Genomic DNA, 20,157 nt, shown 5'->3' with positions numbered 1-20,157 from the left:
AAAGCATCATTATTATTATTATTATTATTATTATTATTATTATTATTATTATTATTATTATTATTATTACTATTACTTGATAAGTCACAACCCTAGTTGGAAAAGCAAGATGCTATAAGCCCAGGTATTTCAATAGGAAAAATAGTCCAGTGAGGAAAGGAAACAAGGAAATGAGAGAATTAATTAACACTTAAAATAAAATTTTATGAACAGTAACAACAATTAAGTTAAATATTTCATATATAAACTATAAAAACGTTTAGGTGCTTACTATGATACACAGGACGTAAGATGATAGTATTCTTACACCCCTGCTACCTACCTTCTGTGTATTTGTAAATAATGTAATCGTCAAGTTTCTTAAACCATTTGATAAGTAATTTCTTGTACTGTCTTGTCACATGGTACTATATAGAAATGTAAAAATCTGAAAATTTCCTATATAAAAAATTTCTTAAATTTTGTTCCATAGAGATAGAAATTTTTTGTCTCTTTCCTCTACAATTACTCAATTTCTTTGTTAACAAAACCTTTATATTTTCTCTATGTATTACCAATGAAATTAATTCAGCTCTCCATTCAATCTTAATTTTTTAACCTAGCATTATCCATTACTTATATATTACTCAAAAAGGCACAGAAAATATGTCACCCAAGAATTTTATGCCTGCATAGATAATTTTTCTATGTAGGACTGGACATTTGAATATAATTACAATTGTCATGTTTCAAATTGCATTTAAAAGGTCATTATTTGTATTTTCACATGGTGTAGAAAATGTGAAAATATGAACAAGTCTACATAAAAAATTTTGTTTTAAATTTATTTGCTTAAAGATAGAAATTTATTGACCATCTTTCCTCTACAATTGCTCAGTTTTTTCTGACAAAATCTATTTATTTGATTTACAGATTATATAGGAAATATGTTCATATTTCCATCGCAATCTTCATTTTTTCCCTAGCATTATTCATTACTTATTTGTTATGGAAAAGGGCACAAAAACTATGCTTACGGTAAAACTGGTTTACTGTATTACGCCTTTTACGTGAGAATTTTATGCATGAATAGATAATTTTTGTGTGTTTTTGTGCATTTGCTTTGTGTCAATAGGTGAAGGAGATGATTTTTTGCATTTGCAAATGTAAATGTTAAAATTTCTATATAAAAAAACTTTATCGTAAATTTTGTTACGTAAAGATAATAATTTATTGTCTGTCTTTGCTACAATTTTTCAGTTTTATTTCAAATGAAACATTATTTCACTTATGGAATATATAGAAAATTTATAAAGCTTTCCATTGTAAACTTGATTATTTTTCAAACCTTTATTCATTATGTATTTATTATGCAAATAAGGTATGTTACAAGAGGATTTTATGCATTCATAAGTAATATTTTCTACGCGAGACTGTGCATCTGCAAATAATTGTAATTGCCATGTGTCATACATCATTTGAAAAGGGAATTCTTTGTGTTTTCACATTACATAGCAAAAATGTAAAAGGATAAATAATTTTATATAAAAAAACTATCAAATTTAACTTCATGAACATTAGCAATGGGCCTTGCAGCTAAATATTGAGATAATAGATTATATTCTTAGAATTCTTTTTTGCGACTGTTGAAGTTTACCACTGCAAATACTGTATTTGTATACACTTAATTTGATATTGCAAACATTTAATTTGGATATTCTTTCTGCAGATACATTATATGAGATTTTTCTGTATGTGGATGACAGTGAAAGTTTTGACCGCCCAAGTATACGAATAGATAACGTTAAGGTCATTCAGGAGGCTGTGAAAAGAGCTGGGTTTCGTTGTGATTTTAGCAACAATCCACTAAGTGTGGAAAAGACCAAGCAGAATAAGGATGCTGTAAAGAGGTAAGTCTCTGTTTGATTTACAATGTAAACAATTGTTATCCTTTTTCAATATGCACATGCCTGTTAAACTTGTAAATATTGCCATTTTCCCCATGTGCAGTATACAAATCTTTACATTTTAGGTGCAATCTAATTCTTTTGAAATGATATAGAAAAGTACATTTCAAATCTGTCAAGGAATGATATTAGTATGGTTATGCGTTCATCTTATATCATAGTCTTTTCCGTGGGTTCGCTTTCTTGGAATAATCTTGTATCTGACATTTTCTTATAACATGGAATGATCACATTCTTTGCTCATAAGCTATATCATGACAATACATTAACTAGTTGTTTATGGAAGTCATTTGAGAGTAGGTGAATGGGAGACTAAAATCGGACTCCCTTAATTCATTGTTGAATCCACAGAAAGATATCAAATCTCAAATTCTCGTACAAAACTATTTTTTGACTTTTTGATGATTGTTATAATTTGGGCTTAAATGGCTCTTGTTTGGATTTAGTTTTGGAACTAGTTGCCAGCCTTCCTTTTAGGGACACAGCCTTCCACCCCTGTACATGGGTGACTATTTTTATCATTATTATTATTGTTATTATTATTAGCTAAGCTACAACCCTAGTTGGAAAAGCAGGATAAGGAAATAAATAACTATAAGAGAAGTAGTAAACAATTCAACTAGAATATTTTAATAACACTGACAACATTAAAATAAATCTTTCATATATAAGTTATAAAAACTTAAAAAGAAAACCAGAGGAAGAGAAATAAGATAGAATAGTGTGCTCATTTGTACCTCCAAGCAAGATAACTCTACCCCAAGACAATGAAAGACTATGGTACAGAGGTTATGGCACTACCTAAGACTAGAAAACAATGGTTTGATTTTGAGGTGTACTTCTAGAAGAGCTGCGTACCATAACTAAAGAGTCTCAACTACATTTCCAAGAGGAAAGTAGCCACTGAACAATTACAGCGCAGTAGTTAACCCTTGAGCGAAGAGGAATTGCTTGTTAATCTCACTGTTATCAGGTGTATGAGGGCAGAAGAGAATGTGTAAAGAATAGGCCACACTATTCGGTGTATGTTTAGGCAAAGGGAAAATAAGCCGTAACCAGAGAGAAGGATCCAATGTAGTACTGTCTGGCCAGCCAAACAACCCAATAACACTCTAGCGGTAGTATCTCAATGGTGGTTGGTGCCCTGGCCAACCTACTACCTATGCGGGAAAGGTTCTCTGTGTTGATCAAGTACATTTTCACATGTGCAACCCAGGTCCTATCAGTCTTTCATCCTTATGAAAACAGATAGTGGGTGTCGGTGGTCCTCACTTCGTGTCTCCACAGATCAAGCGTTGAACATGAACACTTCCAGGGAAGAAATCATAACCTTCCAGTTTTGTTTCCTGGAGACTTTCAATTCTCCAAACAGTGAGTCTCCCTAATTAATGAATGAGGGTTTATATGTTGCATAGGGACAAATGAAAACTTTTTGAAGTAATTTGTATTTGTTCCAACACAAATACTTACCTCAAACTACTTTCTTAGGAGTTACCTGTAATCTCCTCTCAACCGACCAGAGTTTTGTGTAGTATACCCTACGTCCGTTTTCTATGGAGGACTAACCCAGGAGTAATGAGAACGTGCCCCGAGGGTAGACCTGAGCTAGGTCGGCGTCAGCTTGGGTCCCGTTAGTCTGTAGGTTCTCTGGTCGCGTCGTGATACCATCACGCCGCTCTCATTCTCATACGACCCTTTGTGTCCCGACTCGTGTGTCCCACGTGGTTACCGCGTGGTATCTCTGTGCTTATCCCTTGTGTTCTCATGTGTTCACTGCCTTTCCTTGTGCTTCCCAAGTGTATTCCTTGTTTATTCCCTTCGTTCCTGTGTCTTGTGGTTGTGTGCGATGAAGCAGATCCGCCGTTGTCCTGGGCCTAGAGCCGGAAAGTCGTGTGGAGCGTTCCTTTCCAAGCCCGAAGTGGACCCTCATTCCCTTTGCTCTTCCTGTAGAGGCAGAGTGTGCTCGCCGTCGGATATGTGCAATGAGTGTGTTAGTTGGAATGAGATCCAGTGGGTGCGTTATGGCACTAAGAAGAAGAAGTCGTCGAAACGTTCGCCCAGGAAATCTAGCATCTCTTCGCCGTTACCGTCGCCCAGTGGACGGTCCGACGGGGCTTCTGTCTCGCCTTCCCCTACCCAGAGTAGGGGACGAGGTAAGTCCGTTGCGGGGAAAGAGCCAAGAGCCCTTCCCCAGGAGTCTAATGTGTATGAAGTGGGGGTTGCTGGGACTTCTCAGGCTAGTGGGGAGCCTGATAGTGCTGTGTCTGGGGGTTCTGGAGACTCTGCCCTTGTGCTTGGGGGGCACGTCTCCTCCTCCGACCCCTTGTGGTGTAGTAATGTTGTGCCTGTTTCTTCGCCCGCTTCGTGGGCCTGTGTTTCAGGTACTTCAGCGGCTGGTGACGCCCAGGAAAAGTTGGACTCCACGGTAAGTGAGCCCTTCGGGTGGAGGCTCCCTAAAACGCCAGGTAGGTCCCCAATGCGGATGGAAGAGGGCCTGGATACCTGGTTCCCTAGTGTAGTATGTCCAACCTCTTTTCCAGCTCCTCTGACGACGGTTCCGGAGTCTTTCCTACAGCCCTCGACCTCTGGAACGCAGCAGGTCGCGAAGCCCTCCGTAGCCCCCGCTCCTGCCCGTCGGTCGGGTGGCACAGTATCGTCGGGCTCTTCAGATGATGGTGCTTCGTTCTCTTCAGAAGGGGAAGCGAGGAGGAGGCACCGGCGACGGAGGGAGTGGTCCAGGAGTAGGCGTTCCCGCTCAAGGTCCCGCTCGAGGTTCAGTAGAAAACGGTCCCGGTCTCCATGGAGGAAGTACAGGAAGAGTAGGTCCCCCGATGGTGATTGGGTCTTCGTTCCCCGTAGAAGTGATTTGCAGCGTTCCCCTGACCGGCGGTCCAGGGATTACTCGCCGCGAAGGCCATCTTCCAGCTGCAGATATGACCCTTGCAGGGAGCAATGCGAGAAGGCCTCTTTAGGCAGGCGTAAGTCCGCGAAGCTTCCGGCTCACCCCGCCCAGCGGGGGGAGCCGTGCTTCCGTACGGGCAGCCTGGGCGAGTCAGCTCAGCTGGCTCGGCCCTTGGAGTTATAGGAATGTTCCCTCCATCGGGTCAGCCCACGGGATCCGCTTCCTCGTCCCCCAGAGAGATTACACGGACGGTAGTCCTCGCCGGCACGGCGATGCCCGTTCTGGCCCCCAACCCTGGTGCGGAGGTTCCCGCCGGGGCAGACCGGTACCACCGCAGGGGAGTGCCTGTTGATCCAGAGCCGAAGCGCCCGGTAGGAGTGCCCGGTGACCCGGCTCCTCGGGATCAGATGGAAGGTACTGCTGACAGTAGAGAAGGTTCCCCGACCGAGGACTCGGCGTATCGGAAGGTAATAGGCCTGATACGAAGGCATCATCGGATTGAGGAACCGGTTCCAACCGACGAGGACTTCTGGAGGTCCAACCTGAGCTGCTTGATGGAGGCACCCGTCCAGCAGAAAACCTCCCTGGCCCTGCCTGTGGCCCGAGATCTAGTCCTGGGACGGGCTCATGTTGATAAAGTTGTGGCAGGCAATGCCGAAGCTCCCAAAACACAGAGCTCCTCGAAGTTGCTCCAGGGACTCAGGTCCCAGAGTAGGTTCTATGTGCCAGAGGGACAACGGCCGGGAGCCTGCAAAGTGGAGCCTTCCCTCGAAGTTCTGGGACAGGGTGCCCCGGAGGACAGAGCCTCTTCAGCCCCGATTTGCTTTTCGCAGTCGGAGGCAGCGATGATGAAGGAGATGTTGAAAGACTTGGTGCACGTCTCCTCTTGGTTGGACTGGTGGGCCTCCACGCTGGTAGGGGTACAAGCCACATATGACTTGACAGACCCGGAGCAACAGAACTTACTGAAGGAGCTTATCATCTCCGGGGGCAAGACCCTGAAGTTCCTTACTTATCAGTCCTTTGCCCTTTCAGCGAACTGGGTTCTGCGCAAGAGTGATACTATCCTGGCGAAGCTTTCCCGGAAGATCCCAGACAGGGAGGCGAGGGCCATGAGGAGCCTTCCTGTGTGGGGTGACTCCTTGTTCCCCTTGAAACAGCTAGAGGAGATAATGGAGAAGGTAACTAAACGAAAGGAAGTGAGCGCTCCCAGGCCTCAACCGGTAAGGAGGCCCCCCTACAAGAGGTCAGCATCAGACGGGCCCTCTACTTCTCAGGCCCCTCCTAGCCTGACGAGGAGAGAAGCCCCTTCTTCCTCGTGGGCTTCAGCGCCACAGCCCCCCCGTAGAGGAGCTCCAGCAGCGTCTGCCTCTTTTAGAACAGGTTATTCTGCTTCCAGGAGAGGCCGTTCAGGCCGCTCCTCCAGGAGGAGGTAGTGTGGGAGGCCCCCTACTCCTGCCCAAGCCTCAGGTTGGGGGATGCCTCAGACGACATTGGCAAGCATGGAAGGCTCACGGACCGGAACCCTGGACAGTATCCGTACTGAAGGAGGGGTACAGGCTCCCGTTCTTAACGGAACCTCCACCTTTGATTCCGGCCAGCCTGTTGGAGTGGCTGGCACCCAAGGACCCGTTGAAGAGGGCGGCCCTTCAAGAAGAGGTGTCCACTATGTTGCAGAAGGGCTCCATGGAGGAGGTTCTACACCTGGGACCAGGTTTCTACAGCCGGCTATTCCTGGTAGAAAAGGTGACGGGGGGATGGAGACCGTTGATAGACCTGTCAGCTCTCAACAAGTTTGTTTGCAAGACAGATTTCAAAATGGACACTCCGAAGTCAGTCTTGCAGTCCTTGAGGGAGAAAGACTACATGATGACCATAGACCTCAAGGACGCATACTTCCAAATCCCGGTCCACCCCTCAAGCCGAAAGTTTCTCCGAGTGAAATGGGGTACCCAGATCCTGCAATTCAAGACCCTCTGGTTCGGGTTGTCAACTGCTCCCCAGGTATTCACGAGAGTCTTCACGACAGTCTCGGTGTGGGCTCACGAGTGGGGCATTCGCCTCATCCGGTACCTGGACGACTGGTTGCTTCTTTCCTCCTCAGAGGACGTTTTGAAGGAGCAAGGTGTAAAGCTTCTTCAATTTTGCAAGGGTCTGGGTATCATGATCAACCCAGAAAAATCAAACCTGTCTCCCTCCACCAGGATGACCTATTTGGGGATGACACTGGATTCCCGACTAGTGAAGGCCTTTCTGTCAGGGGAACGGGTAAGCAATCTAATAAAGATCCTTCTGCCTTTCCTTTCGGGGCAACCCAGGAGAGCCAAGGACTGGCAAAGGCTAATAGGTCATCTGGTGTCATTGGAGAAACTGGTTCCCCAGGGGAGACTCAGGCTCAGGGCCATCCAATGGAACCTGAAGGGCTTCTGGAACCAACTGGATTCGCCCCAAAAATTAATCCCAGTTCTACCAAACACAATACCCTCCCTGGAGTGGTGGCAGTGCCGGTTGAATACGTTCAAGGGGATGCCCTTCGCGACCGAGCCTCCCGAGATGCTCCTATTCACAGACGCCTCCAACGAGGGATTGGGAGCCCATCTCCTCAACGAGACGGCGAGAGGAACCTGGACGGACGTGGAGAAAGGCCTACACATCAATGTCCTAGAGTTGAAGGCAGTCCAAAAAACTTGTCTGCAGTTCATCGAACTACTAAGGGGAAACACTGTGGCGTTGATGTGCGACAACGCCACAGTAGTCGCGTACATAAAGAAGCAAGGAGGCCTCAAGTCAAGGGAGCTGTGCGATCTCGCCCTAGAGATCCTGGATTGGGCGGAGGCGAACCAGATAGTGTTATTGGCAAGGTTCATCCCCGGGAAGAAGAACGTCCTAGCCGACGGTCTCAGCAGGATGGGTCAGATAGTAGGAACAGAGTGGTCCCTCCTCCCAGAAGTAGCCAGGCTCATCATTCAACGGTGGGGTTCCCCAGTGATGGACCTCTTTGCAACCAGGCTGAACGCACAACTCCCCGTGTATTGTTCTCCTGTCCCAGACCCAAAGGCAGCCTTGGAGGATGCCTTTCAGCACAAATGGGACAACCTAGACGTGTACGCTTTTCCCCCCTTCACGTTGATCAGGCAAGTGCTCAACAGAGTAAGGGCTGCCTGAAACTTAAGGATGACTTTGGTAGCGCCCTGGTGGCCGGAGAGGGAGTGGTTCGCGGATCTAAAAGACCTGGCAAGCCATCCTCCATGGCCACTCCCCGACAGGCCAGATCTTCTACAAAAACCACACTTTCTCAGGTTCCACGACAACCCACAGTCTCTACGCCTTCACTCCTGGAGACTATCGAGCGCCTCCTGGGGAAGGAAGGATATTCGTCAGGAACTGCTAAGAAGATGTCGCTATACCTGAGAAGGTCGTCGGCAGCGGTCTACCAAGCGAAATGGGCCTCTTTTATGAAGTGGTGCGCTTCAAGGAACATCAAGCCCCTCAAAGCCTCAGTCCCAGATATCGCAGACTTTCTAGTATATCTCAGAGACGAGGTAGGGATGTCAATCCCAGCTATAAAAGGAGTACGGGCAGTCTTGGGTCAAGTCTTCCTTCTGAAGGGCATCGACCTGGGCTCCTCTAGACACACCTCTATACTTATCAGGAGTTTTGAACAGTCCTGCCCTCCTCAAATGGTTAGGGTGCCTCAGTGGGACTTGGCTAGGGTTCTGAAGATGTTAAGTAGACCCCCGTTTGAACCGATGAAAGATATTGTAGACAGGGATCTCACTCTCAAGACGGTCTTTTTGTTGGCCTTGGCCTCTGCGAAAAGAGTAGGAGAGATCCATGGGCTGTCTTACGACGTCTCTCATTCGAAGGGGTGGAGAGAAATCTCCCTCAAGTTCGTCCCTTCGTTCGTGGCAAAAACCCAGAATCCAGCAGTCTGGGATCCTAAGTTCGAGGGGTTCTCACTGCCAGCCATTCCTAAGACTGGGAATCCAGAGGATTTGAGGTTATGCCCTGTCCGTGCCGTTAGGAAGTACCTTGAGAGGACTGCACATCTCCGGCCGGGTATCAAGAGTCTTTTCGTCTCCACAAGTGTTACAAAGAAGCAGGTATCGAAGAATACCATATCCTTTTGGTTGAGACACGTTATTGCCAGGGCCCATAAGGAGGAGGGACTGGTCGTGCCAGGTACTCCTAAGCCCCATGACATTAGAGGACTAAGCACTTCCTTAGCCTTTGAGAAGAACATGGCAGTGGGTCAGATCCTTCGGGCGGGCACCTGGTCGAATCAGTCGACCTTTACTGCCCATTATCTCAAGGATTACTCAAGAAGGTCTTTAGACGGGTTCTCCATTGGGACAGTCATCTCCGCGCTCCAAGTGATTTAACGGTGAAGCCCCAGGAACAATCGTGGATAGCAAAACCAGGAGACAGGTTTGTTCCTTTTCACCCTAATCCCCGTTTCCTATCCCTACCGGAGATAACCACACATATGTAACCAATGAAGAACACGTCTCTGCAACTTTGTCACTGGACTCAGCATCAGAAGATTTTTAAAGGGTGAGTACAGTACTTAGACACTAACGTGAGCTCTTTGTGTAGTTTACCCTACCGTTCGTTTCCCAGTTTTTTTTTTTAGAACCTAGTTCATATCTAGGTTACTTGTTGTCCGCTTAGCTGGGTCTGAAGGTCAGGAAGACACTCCCACCTCCTAAAGTGTAAGTCTCCTAAGAAAGTAGTTCGAGGTAAGTATTTGTGTTGGAACAAATCAAAAATTTTAAGTAATTTTTATTTTTCCTAACATACTTACTGAGAACTACTTTTGGGTAATGGCCCTCCCTACCTTCCCCGAGTGCCTTTCTGCCCTTGCAGGGACTTTTTGCAACATCCGAGGAACTTACTGACTAACGGGACCCAAGCTGACGCCGACCTAGCTCAGGTCTACCCTCGGGGAACGTTCTCATTACTCCTGGGTTAGTCCTCCATAGAAAACGGACATAGGGTATACTACACAAAACTCTGGTCGGTTGAGAGGAGATTACAGGTAACTCCTAAGAAAGTAGTTCTCGGTAAGTATGTTAGGAAAAATAAAAATTACTTAAAATTTTTTATTTTTTCTAACCATACAAACCTGAGTTCTTTGATCCAACTCCCCCTCCTCAACCACCCCTCTCAATCCTAGGGCAAAAGATCAAATGTGAGTGTTCTCCAACTTGAGAGGGGTGGGCCGAGGAGCCCCGCACCCTTGCTAGTTTTATAACCTTATGCTATCTAACTTTAACGACCAATTCTAGCTCTAGTCAAAATAATCTTCGTAATTTTCAAATTTATTTGAAAACTTATAAATTTTCTCACAAATGTAAAGTATAGATCAGGTAACAAGAACTGTTTTACTTTGCAAATGAGAGTCTAATACTATGGTATTTGTTTATAATTCTTTGCTTGTGGTTCATAAATTGTAGACTTCATTATCTATCTCTTCTTTTAGGCCTCCACCTTTGGAAAGTGAACTGGTTAGTCGACCGCCAGTTGTAACGATCATGGGACATGTAGATCATGGGAAAACTACCCTTCTGGATGCCTTGCGTCATACCTCTGTAGTGGACACCGAGTTTGGAGGCATTACTCAACATATCGGTGCCTTTGCAGGTTTGTTTGATCAGATTGTTGTTAGTATTATTTACTGTAGATTCATTATTCTTTGTGAGCAGTGTGAGTACTGCTTGGGCATTATTAATATTGTTTTGTCTGTGTCTTGGGGTTAAATTAGTTTAAGAAAAATTTTATTTACATAATTTCAGAAATAATCTTTATAACTACAGGTATATGAATAAGGAGGGTAATCATTTGGAAATATTTTTGCAAAGTTAATTGTGATTAGGTTTCTGGTATCGTATTCGAAACGTCCCTTCCTAGTAATCTGTTGGACGGTAGTTTGAGACCCCTGAAGCTCAATGTTTTTTGGTATGGTCTGAGAACTAGAGATGGCTGGTTTGGGAGACATAGGTCTAGCTGCTGAGTCATCATCAACCATTGCCTGGCTCTCCTTCATCTTAGCTTGATGGAGAAGGGGACTTGGGTCCGTCTCTAGGACATTGTCCTGTCCATTGCCTCTGCCATCCTTGAGCGACCTTTATTGGTGTTATTGGTATTTTTGGGGTTAATATGCTGTGCAATCTCCAAGGACTTTCTTGTAAAGGCTAAAATAGGTGATCTAACATGACATAAAAATCCCAAAGAAATACTGTCTCCCCAGCTATAGGGCTGGTGTTTCACTGTACTTTAGAATGCACTTGGTGTGAATAAGGGAGACTCTATTTCACTCATCATAGCACCTCTTATGGTAAATTTCATCAGGTAACTGATGACAAGAACCAATTTTTAATACTGAAGACAATGCCTGCACACTAACCTGCTTCAAGCTCCCTTATTTTGTCATGTTCCCAAGTTCTCAATATGTATCCTGCTCAGCTTCAGGGAGTGAGAAGGCTTCCTATTCTGTTAAGTAATGGCATTAATGCAATTGAAAGGTTTAATTACTTTTTAAGATTGCTTTTGCTGTTTTATTTTTGTGTGATCAGTTTCAAACAATGCATGAAGCCATTCGCTCCAAGCCTTTTAAACAGCATGGTTTTTATGTTTTGTATCTTCTCACCTCTCCCATTTTTAGGAATTTATACCTTCATTTCAATTATTTTTTTCTTAGTTTGATCCCTTGCCGTATAGTTTTTAACTAACATAGTCTAGTTTATTTCAAGGTTGCCGGCTTATATCAACTTTAAGCTTTAGCTGCCACATCACCTTAAGAGTGTTTACATATAGTAATTCACAATTTTAAATATTTAACTTAGCCGGTGAATATATAGCTGCAACTCTGTTGCTCGACAGACAAAAAAACTGTACAAAAAACTCGCCAGCGATCGCTACACAGGTTGCGGGTGTGCCCATCAGCGCCAACTGTCGGCCAGATACCATACTCAATGTAAACAAAGACTCAATTTCTTCTCTGTCGACGTGTCGACAAGACGTACTTTTACTCGCTGTAGAACCTGGAGTTTTCTCAACATATTTGGTGAAGTACTTCATTTTGGTTTGAGCTTTCGCAGTGCAGGTGTTTTATCTTCATCTTAAATCTTGAACTCGTTTTGGATAGATTTAATTTTTGGTGACAAAGAGAGTATGGACTTTCTTTGACTTTTAAATGGCCGACCCTTCCCTTAGACGGAAGTGTGTTTAGGCTTTTAGTAATTATCTTATCACGTTATAAATTAATTATAGATTTTCCTCTATATATTTTATATCTCACCGCCTTTATTAGGCCTCTTCGATTAACTTTCCATTTATAATAAACATAAAAAATAAATTTTAATGTTTTGTTTATATGCGACCTTTCCTGAGAGTAGGCGGTCCTAACTTGGAAACCGAAGTTAAACAACGTTGAGCCCTTTCAATCGTAAATAGCTTTTAAAGAGCTAATGATTTAAAACTTTTTAAATGAATATTTTTAATAAATATTTTATGGAAGAATTTCTTTGAATAGTCTTCGTACTGTTTTCAAAGATGAACTAACGTTTAGTTTATTTATGCTACGCAGTTTGCGCTCTATCGTTACGATAGAGAGAGGAGTATCACGGTTTCACTTTGCAGAAAGAGTAAATCGATTCTGACGTTTTGTTCATTCTTCTTTCAAAGCTTAAATGTTTTAAATTCTATTTTAAAGGAACTTTTTAATTGAAAAACTTTTCAGTTTTTTCCTTTGGTCAAATAACATGTTTTTTTGACGAAATGTAATTGGGCTCTTCTCTTAGGTGCGAAATCAAGAGAGAAAGAGAGAGAGAGATAGAGACGGAGGGAGAGAGAGGAGAGAAAACGTTCCGTTCAAGCGGGTAACGTTGTTCTCGAGTTACTCTCGTCCCTAGTCTCTGTACGGGGAGAAAGGATAAAACGTTTTTAGTTTTATTCTCGTCCCCAGGCAATGTACGGTGAGAGATTGTAAACGTAGTTTTGAATGAACTAGTGTTTCTTCTCTTCCCCAACCACCGATTTTTTTTTTATCTTAAAAGATGTTTACTGTTTTTTTGCTGGTATTAATGTGCTTGCATTATACGACTGATTTCGCATTTACTACCTTTTGATTAGGGTAGAATTGCGTGCTTCAGGTAGAAATCAGTAAAAGTTTCGATTTCAGTGAAATAAGTGCAAAACAGAAAATCGTAGTGATAAAGTGATATTGCGCAAAGTGTTACAGTGTTGCGTCCGAGGGTTCGTCTGTTCGTGCCTGTCGTTCACCTAGTCCGGGACCTCTTGCAAGCTCCCAAGCCCAGGGGAGAAGTAATGTCGAACGACTTATGGGTTCGAAGGCCTTGATCAGCGAACAGACGTTTCCCTCTATGGTATCGGGTGTATCTTACCAAGATCTCCCCTACCATAAGGCGAGAGAGACAATTTTCTCCTCGTCATCCGAAGGCTTTTCGCACAAGAAACCTGAAACAAGGTTTCGAGGCCCTTAAGCGAAAGTCAGTCCTTTCAGGACAGGTCCAGCATCCTGGTTGCAGCCATTAGGACAGCTCTGACCCTATGCAGTCATCGGAAAACTGCTCGCCGCCTAACAAAAGCGTAACACAGACTCCGAGAGTCTTTTTTGTTGGCAAAGTGTTGCGGTCACAGACGTTACCCTCGTCTCTTACCGCAACCATTTCCGTTGATCCTAAATGGGTTTTACGGCAAGACATGCAGAATATGCTTGCCTCCCTTATGGAAGACTATTCTGCCGATTAGTCCGTTGAGCCTAGCCGTTTATCTCATCGAGATCCTGGCTGTCAGCCAACCTAACGTTCCTTTGTGCTTCCTGTTGACGTTGGCGTAGCTAAGTCACGTCAATCAGGTTGTTTAGAACCACACTCGATGCGGTCTCGTGTGGATTTTCAGCCACATTTGGACGTTAGGCCACTTGCTGATGCTCCTGTTGACGTTCAGGACGTTCGCTAACAATCGGAGTTGACTTGTTTTAACGCTGTGCGTCAACCTCCGCATTCTAGAGTTGTTTTGACTGCTCATTCTAGGCAGTCAAAGCAGTCTCGAGTGGACGCTGTGCGTCCTCACGCACCTGTTGTTGTTGACAGTTCACAGACTGTCAAGCAGTTACATGACGTTGCGTCCTGGTCTCTCGCACCTGTTGTTGTTGACAGTTCACAGACTGTCAAGCAGTTACATGACGTTGCGTCCTGGTCCGCTACTAATGCACCAGTGCGTGTGGACTCTGCTTGTAAAGCATTGCCACCACGGTAGGTCTCTCCCTTGCTTGAGACTCAGCTATTATCGGACAAGGTTCCTTTAGATGAGGAAGTTGCTGTTCCCCCTCCTACTGATATTCCCTTGAGGACTCTGTCAGACGGAGAGGAGCCTAAAGCTGCTTAGCCCTCTATGGACTTGAGCGACCTTTATTGGTGTTATTGGTATTTTTGGGGTTAATATGCTGTGCAATCTCCAAGGACTTTCTTGTAAAGGCTAAAATAGGTGATCTAACATGACATAAAAATCCCAAAGAAATACTGTCTCCCCAGCTATAGGGCTGGTGTTTCACTGTACTTTAGCATGCACTTGGTGTGAATAAGGGAGACTCTATTTCACTCATCATAGCACCTCTTATGGTAAATTTCATCAGGTAACTGATGACAAGAACCAATTTTTAATACTGAAGACAATGCCTGCACACTAACCTGCTTCAAGCTCCCTTATTTTGTCATGTTCCCAAGTTCTCAATATGTATCCTGCTCAGCTTCAGGGAGTGAGAAGGCTTCCTATTCTGTTAAGTAATGGCATTAATGCAATTGAAAGGTTTAATTACTTTTTAAGATTGCTTTTGCTGTTTTATTTTTGTGTGATCAGTTTCAAACAATGCATGAAGCCATTCGCTCCAAGCCTTTTAAACAGCATGGTTTTTATGTTTTGTATCTTCTCACCTCTCCCATTTTTAGGAATTTATACCTTCATTTCAATTATTTTTTTCTTAGTTTGATCCCTTGCCGTATAGTTTTTAACTAACATAGTCTAGTTTATTTCAAGGTTGCCGGCTTATATCAACTTTAAGCTTTAGCTGCCACATCACCTTAAGAGTGTTTACATATAGTAATTCACAATTTTAAATATTTAACTTAGCCGGTGAATATATAGCTGCAACTCTGTTGCTCGACAGACAAAAAAACTGTACAAAAAACTCGCCAGCGATCGCTACACAGGTTGCGGGTGTGCCCATCAGCGCCAACTGTCGGCCAGATACCATACTCAATGTAAACAAAGACTCAATTTCTTCTCTGTCGACGTGTCGACAAGACGTACTTTTACTCGCTGTAGAACCTGGAGTTTTCTCAACATATTTGGTGAAGTACTTCATTTTGGTTTGAGCTTTCGCAGTGCAGGTGTTATATCTTCATCTTAAATCTTGAACTCGTTTTGGATAGATTTAATTTTTGGTGACAAAGAGAGTATGGACTTTCTTTGACTTTTAAATGGCCGACCCTTCCCTTAGACGGAAGTGTGTTTAGGCTTTTAGTAATTATCTTATCACGTTATAAATTAATTATAGATTTTCCTCTATATATTTTATATCTCACCGCCTTTATTAGGCCTCTTCGATTAACTTTCCATTTATAATAAACATAAAAAATAAATTTTAATGTTTTGTTTATATGCGACCTTTCCTGAGAGTAGGCGGTCCTAACTTGGAAACCGAAGTTAAACAACGTTGAGCCCTTTCAATCGTAAATAGCTTTTAAAGAGCTAATGATTTAAAACTTTTTAAATGAATATTTTTAATAAATATTTTATGAAAGAATTTCTTTGAATAGTCTTCGTACTGTTTTCAAAGATGAACTAACGTTTAGTTTATTTATGCTACGCAGTTTGCGCTCTATCGTTACGATAGAGAGAGGAGTATCACGGTTTCACTTTGCAGAAAGAGTAAATCGATTCTGACGTTTTGTTCATTCTTCTTTCAAAGCTTAAATGTTTTAAATTCTATTTTAAAGGAACTTTTTAATTGAAAAACTTTTCAGTTTTTTCCTTTGGTCAAATAACATGTTTTTTTGACGAAATGTAATTGGGCTCTTCTCTTAGGTGCGAAATCAAGAGAGAAAGAGAGAGAGAGATAGAGACGGAGGGAGAGAGAGGAGAGAAAACGTTCCGTTCAAGCGGGTAACGTTGTTCTCGAGTTACTCTCGTCCCTAGTCTCTGTACGGGGAGAAAGGATAAAACGTTTTTAGTTTTATTCTCGTCCCCAGGCAATGTACGGTGAGAGATTGTAAACGTAGTTTTGAATGAACTAGTGTTTCTTCTCTTCCCCAACCACCGATTTTTTTTTTTATCTTAAAAGATGTTTACTGTTTTTTTGCTGGTATTAATGTGCTTGCATTATACGACTGATTTTGCATTTACTACCTTTTGATTAGGGTAGAATTGCGTGCTTCAGGTAGAAATCAGTAAAAGTTTCGATTTCAGTGAAATAAGTGCAAAACAGAAAATCGTAGTGATAAAGTGATATTGCGCAAAGTGTTACAGTGTTGCGTCCGAGGGTTCGTCTGTTCGTGCCTGTCGTTCACCTAGTCCGGGACCTCTTGCAAGCTCCCAAGCCCAGGGGAGAAGTAATGTCGAACGACTTATGGGTTCGAAGGCCTTGATCAGCGAACAGACGTTTCCCTCTATGGTATCGGGTGTATCTTACCAAGATCTCCCCTACCATAAGGCGAGAGAGACAATTTTCTCCTCGTCATCCGAAGCCTTTTCGCACAAGAAACCTGAAACAAGGTTTCGAGGCCCTTAAGCGAAAGTCAGTCCTTTCAGGACAGGTCCAGCGTCCTGGTTGCAGCCATTAGGACAGCTCTGACCCTATGCAGTCATCGGAAAACTGCTCGCCGCCTAACAAAAGCGTAACACAGACTCCGAGAGTCTTTTTTGTTGGCAAAGTGTTGCGGTCACAGACGTTACCCTCTTTTCTTACCGCAACCATTTCCGTTGATCCTAAATGGGTTTTACGGCAAGACATGCAGAATATGCTTGCCTCCCTTATGGAAGACTATTCTGCCGATTAGTCCGTTGAGCCTAGCCGTTTATCTCATCGAGATCCTGGCTGTCAGCCAACCTAACGTTCCTTTGTGCTTCCTGTTGACGTTGGCGTAGCTAAGTCACGTCAATCAGGTTGTTTAGAACCACACTCGATGCGGTCTCGTGTGGATTTTCAGCCACATTTGGACGTTAGGCCACTTGCTGATGCTCCTGTTGACGTTCAGGACGTTCGCTAACAATCGGAGTTGACTTGTTTTAACGCTGTGCGTCAACCTCCGCATTCTAGAGTTGTTTTGACTGCTCATTCTAGGCAGTCAAAGCAGTCTCGAGTGGACGCTGTGCGTCCTCACGCACCTGTTGTTGTTGACAGTTCACAGACTGTCAAGCAGTTACATGACATTGCGTCCTGGTCTCTCGCACCTGTTGTTGTTGACAGTTCACAGACTGTCAAGCAGTTACATGACGTTGCGTCCTGGTCCGCTACTAATGCACCAGTGCGTGTGGACTCTGCTTGTAAAGCATTGCCACCACGGTAGGTCTCTCCCTTGCTTGAGACTCAGCTATTATCGGACAAGGTTCCTTTAGATGAGGAAGTTGCTGTTCCCCTCCTACTGATATTCCCTTGAGGACTCTGTCAGACGGAGAGGAGCCTAAAGCTGCTTAGCCCTCTATGGACTTTAATTAAATCATGCTGATTTTTAAGGATCTTTGTCCGGATCTTTTTGTAACTGCTGCTCCTCGTTCGCTTAAACGTCAGAGCTTACACTAGGCCTAGCTACTTCGAAGCCGTTGTTTATAAGCTAGTGCTCTCTCGCTCTCCTAGAGAGCTTTACGTTTGCTAGGCGACTGGTTTATCACCAGGAGGAGTTTGGGGGATACAGCCTTTGCTTTCCCTTCTTTTAAACTGGCTTACGAGCCTTTGAAGTTTTGCTGTACATTATATCATGCATAAACAAGGCTTTCAGGGATGGAAAGCGGTACCGCCTCAGTCGCTAACCCCGTCTGTTGCCGCACCTGCTCCCGTAGACCCTAAATGGGCTTTGCTGCAAGACATGCAGTCCAAGCTTGCGTCCTTGATGGAGGACTTTAATGCGGAGAAGGTTGCTGCTGAACCTTCTGGCCAACAACCTTCCAAGCGGTCGGTTGTGCGCCCTGTTGACGCTGAGGTAACCTTCTCGCGTCTACCAGTTGAGGTGGTTCCTCCACCGATGCGACCCAGTGTGGGTTGCCAGCCGCACGTTGACGTTAAGCGACGCTCGGAGGTGGTTGTTGACGTTCAGGACGTTCAACAACCATCAGAGGTGACTTGTTTTGACGCGGTGCGTCAACCTCCGCAACCCGGTATGGTGTTGACTGCACAACCCAGACGGTCTAGACAGTCTCGGGTGGACGCTGTGCGTCCTCGCGCACCCATGGTTGTTGACAGTTCACAGACTGTGCAGCAGTTCCACGACGTTGCGTCCGGCTCCGTCATGCATGCACCAGTGCGACCGGACTCAGCGAGCCAGACGTTGCCCACTCCGTTGCCGTTTCCTCATCAGTTTTCGGATGAGGAACTATCTGATGAGGACGTTGCTGAACAACAAGACGATCAGCCCCCAGAATAGATCAAGCCCTGCTATCCATCCAGAAGATGCTGAAGAAGGAACGCTGCTCAGTCACATCCCTGGAACAGTTTGTATCACTAGGAAGACTACACCTCCGTCCTCTTCAATACCATCTGGCTTTTCACTGGAAAAAGGACAAGACGCTAGAAGCGGTCTCGATCCCGATTTCCGGAAAGATAAAGTCTTGTCTGACTTGGTGGAAGGACAATATCAACCTAAGAGAGGGTCTTCCCCTGGCTGTTCAGACTCCCCACCACGTTCTCTTCTCGGACGCATCGGACTTGGGCTGGGGCGCGACACTGGACGGTCGGGAATGCTCAGGTCTGTGGAACTCGAGTCAGAGGAGCATGCATATCAACTGCAAGGAGCTGTTGGCAGTTCATCTGGCCTTGAAAAGCTTCGAGTATCTCCTTCGAGGCAAAGTGGTGGAAGTAAACTCGGACAACACCACGGCCTTGGCGTACATCTCCAAACAAGGAGGTACCCACTCACTGACGTACGAGATCGCAAGGGACCTGCTCATCTGGTCAAAAGGTCAAGACATCTCCCTAGTAACGAGGTTCATCCAAGGCGACTTGAACGTCATAGCAGATTGTCTCAGTCGGAAAGGGCAAGTAATTCCAACCGAATGGACCCTCCACAAGGATGTGTGCAAGAGACTTTGGGCCACTTGGGGTCAACCAACCATAGATCTCTTTGCAACCTCGCTGACCAAGAGGCTTCCAATCTATTGCTCCCCAGTCCCGGACCCAGCAGCAATACATATAGATGCCTTCCTCCTAGATTGGTCACATCTGGATCTCTACGCATTCCCACCGTTCAAGATTGTCAACAAGGTACTGCAGAAGTTCGCCTCTCACGAAGGGACAAGGTTGACGTTAGTTGCTCCCCTCTGGCCCGCAAGAGAATGGTTCACCGAGATACTTCGATGGTTAGTAGACGTTCCCAGAAGTCTTCCTCTAAGGGTAGACCTTCTACGTCAGCCACACGTAAAGAAGGTACACCAAAGCCTCCACGCTCTTCGTCTGACTGCCTTCAGACTATCGAAAGACTCTCAAGAGCTAGAGGCTTTTCGAAGGAGGCAGCCAGTGCGATTGCTAGAGCAAGGAGAGCGTCTACCATTAGAGTCTACCAATCGAAGTGGGAAGTCTTCCGAGACTGGTGCAAGTCAGTTTCTGTATCCTCGACCAGTACCTCTGTAGCTCAAATAGCTGATTTTCTCTTATACCTGAGAAAAGGACGATCCCTTTCAGCTCCCACTATCAAGGGCTACAGAAGCATGTTGGCATCGGTCTTCCGGCATAGAGGCTTAGATCAATAAAGATCTGCAAGACCTCCTTAAGTCTTTTGAGACCACCAAGGAGTGTCGTTTGGCTACCCCTGGATGGAATTTAGACGTGGTACTAAGATTCCTCATGTCAGACAGGTTTGAGCCGTTACAATCAGCCTCCCTGAAAGATCTCACTCTGAAGACTCTTTTCCTGGTATGCTTAGCTTCGGCTAAAAGAGTCAGTGAGATTCATGCCTTCAGCAAGAACATTGGATTTTCGTCGGAAAAAGCTACTTGTTCGCTGCAACTTGGTTTTCTAGCCAAAAATGAGCTGCCTTCTCGGCCTTGGCCTAAATCTTTCGATATTCCCAGCTTATC

General features: G+C 44.6%; 1 protein-coding gene across 1 annotated transcript in view; it reads left to right on the top strand.

Annotated features, from left to right (window-relative positions):
• mIF2 (mitochondrial translation initiation factor 2) overlaps window positions 1-20,157 on the top strand; it is a 168,436-nt gene that overhangs the window by 32,050 nt on the left and 116,229 nt on the right. Inside the window, exons 4-5 of the mRNA XM_068360953.1 lie at window positions 1,709-1,889; window positions 10,331-10,491. Of these exons, the coding sequence (XP_068217054.1) occupies window positions 1,709-1,889; window positions 10,331-10,491 (342 nt within the window). The remainder of the gene's footprint in view (window positions 1-1,708; window positions 1,890-10,330; window positions 10,492-20,157) is intronic.

Source organism: Palaemon carinicauda, chromosome 37 (genome assembly GCF_036898095.1).
Source record: "Palaemon carinicauda isolate YSFRI2023 chromosome 37, ASM3689809v2, whole genome shotgun sequence".
Lineage (NCBI taxonomy): Eukaryota > Metazoa > Arthropoda > Malacostraca > Decapoda > Palaemonidae > Palaemon > Palaemon carinicauda.
This window is presented reverse-complemented; position numbering and strand designations above follow the sequence as displayed.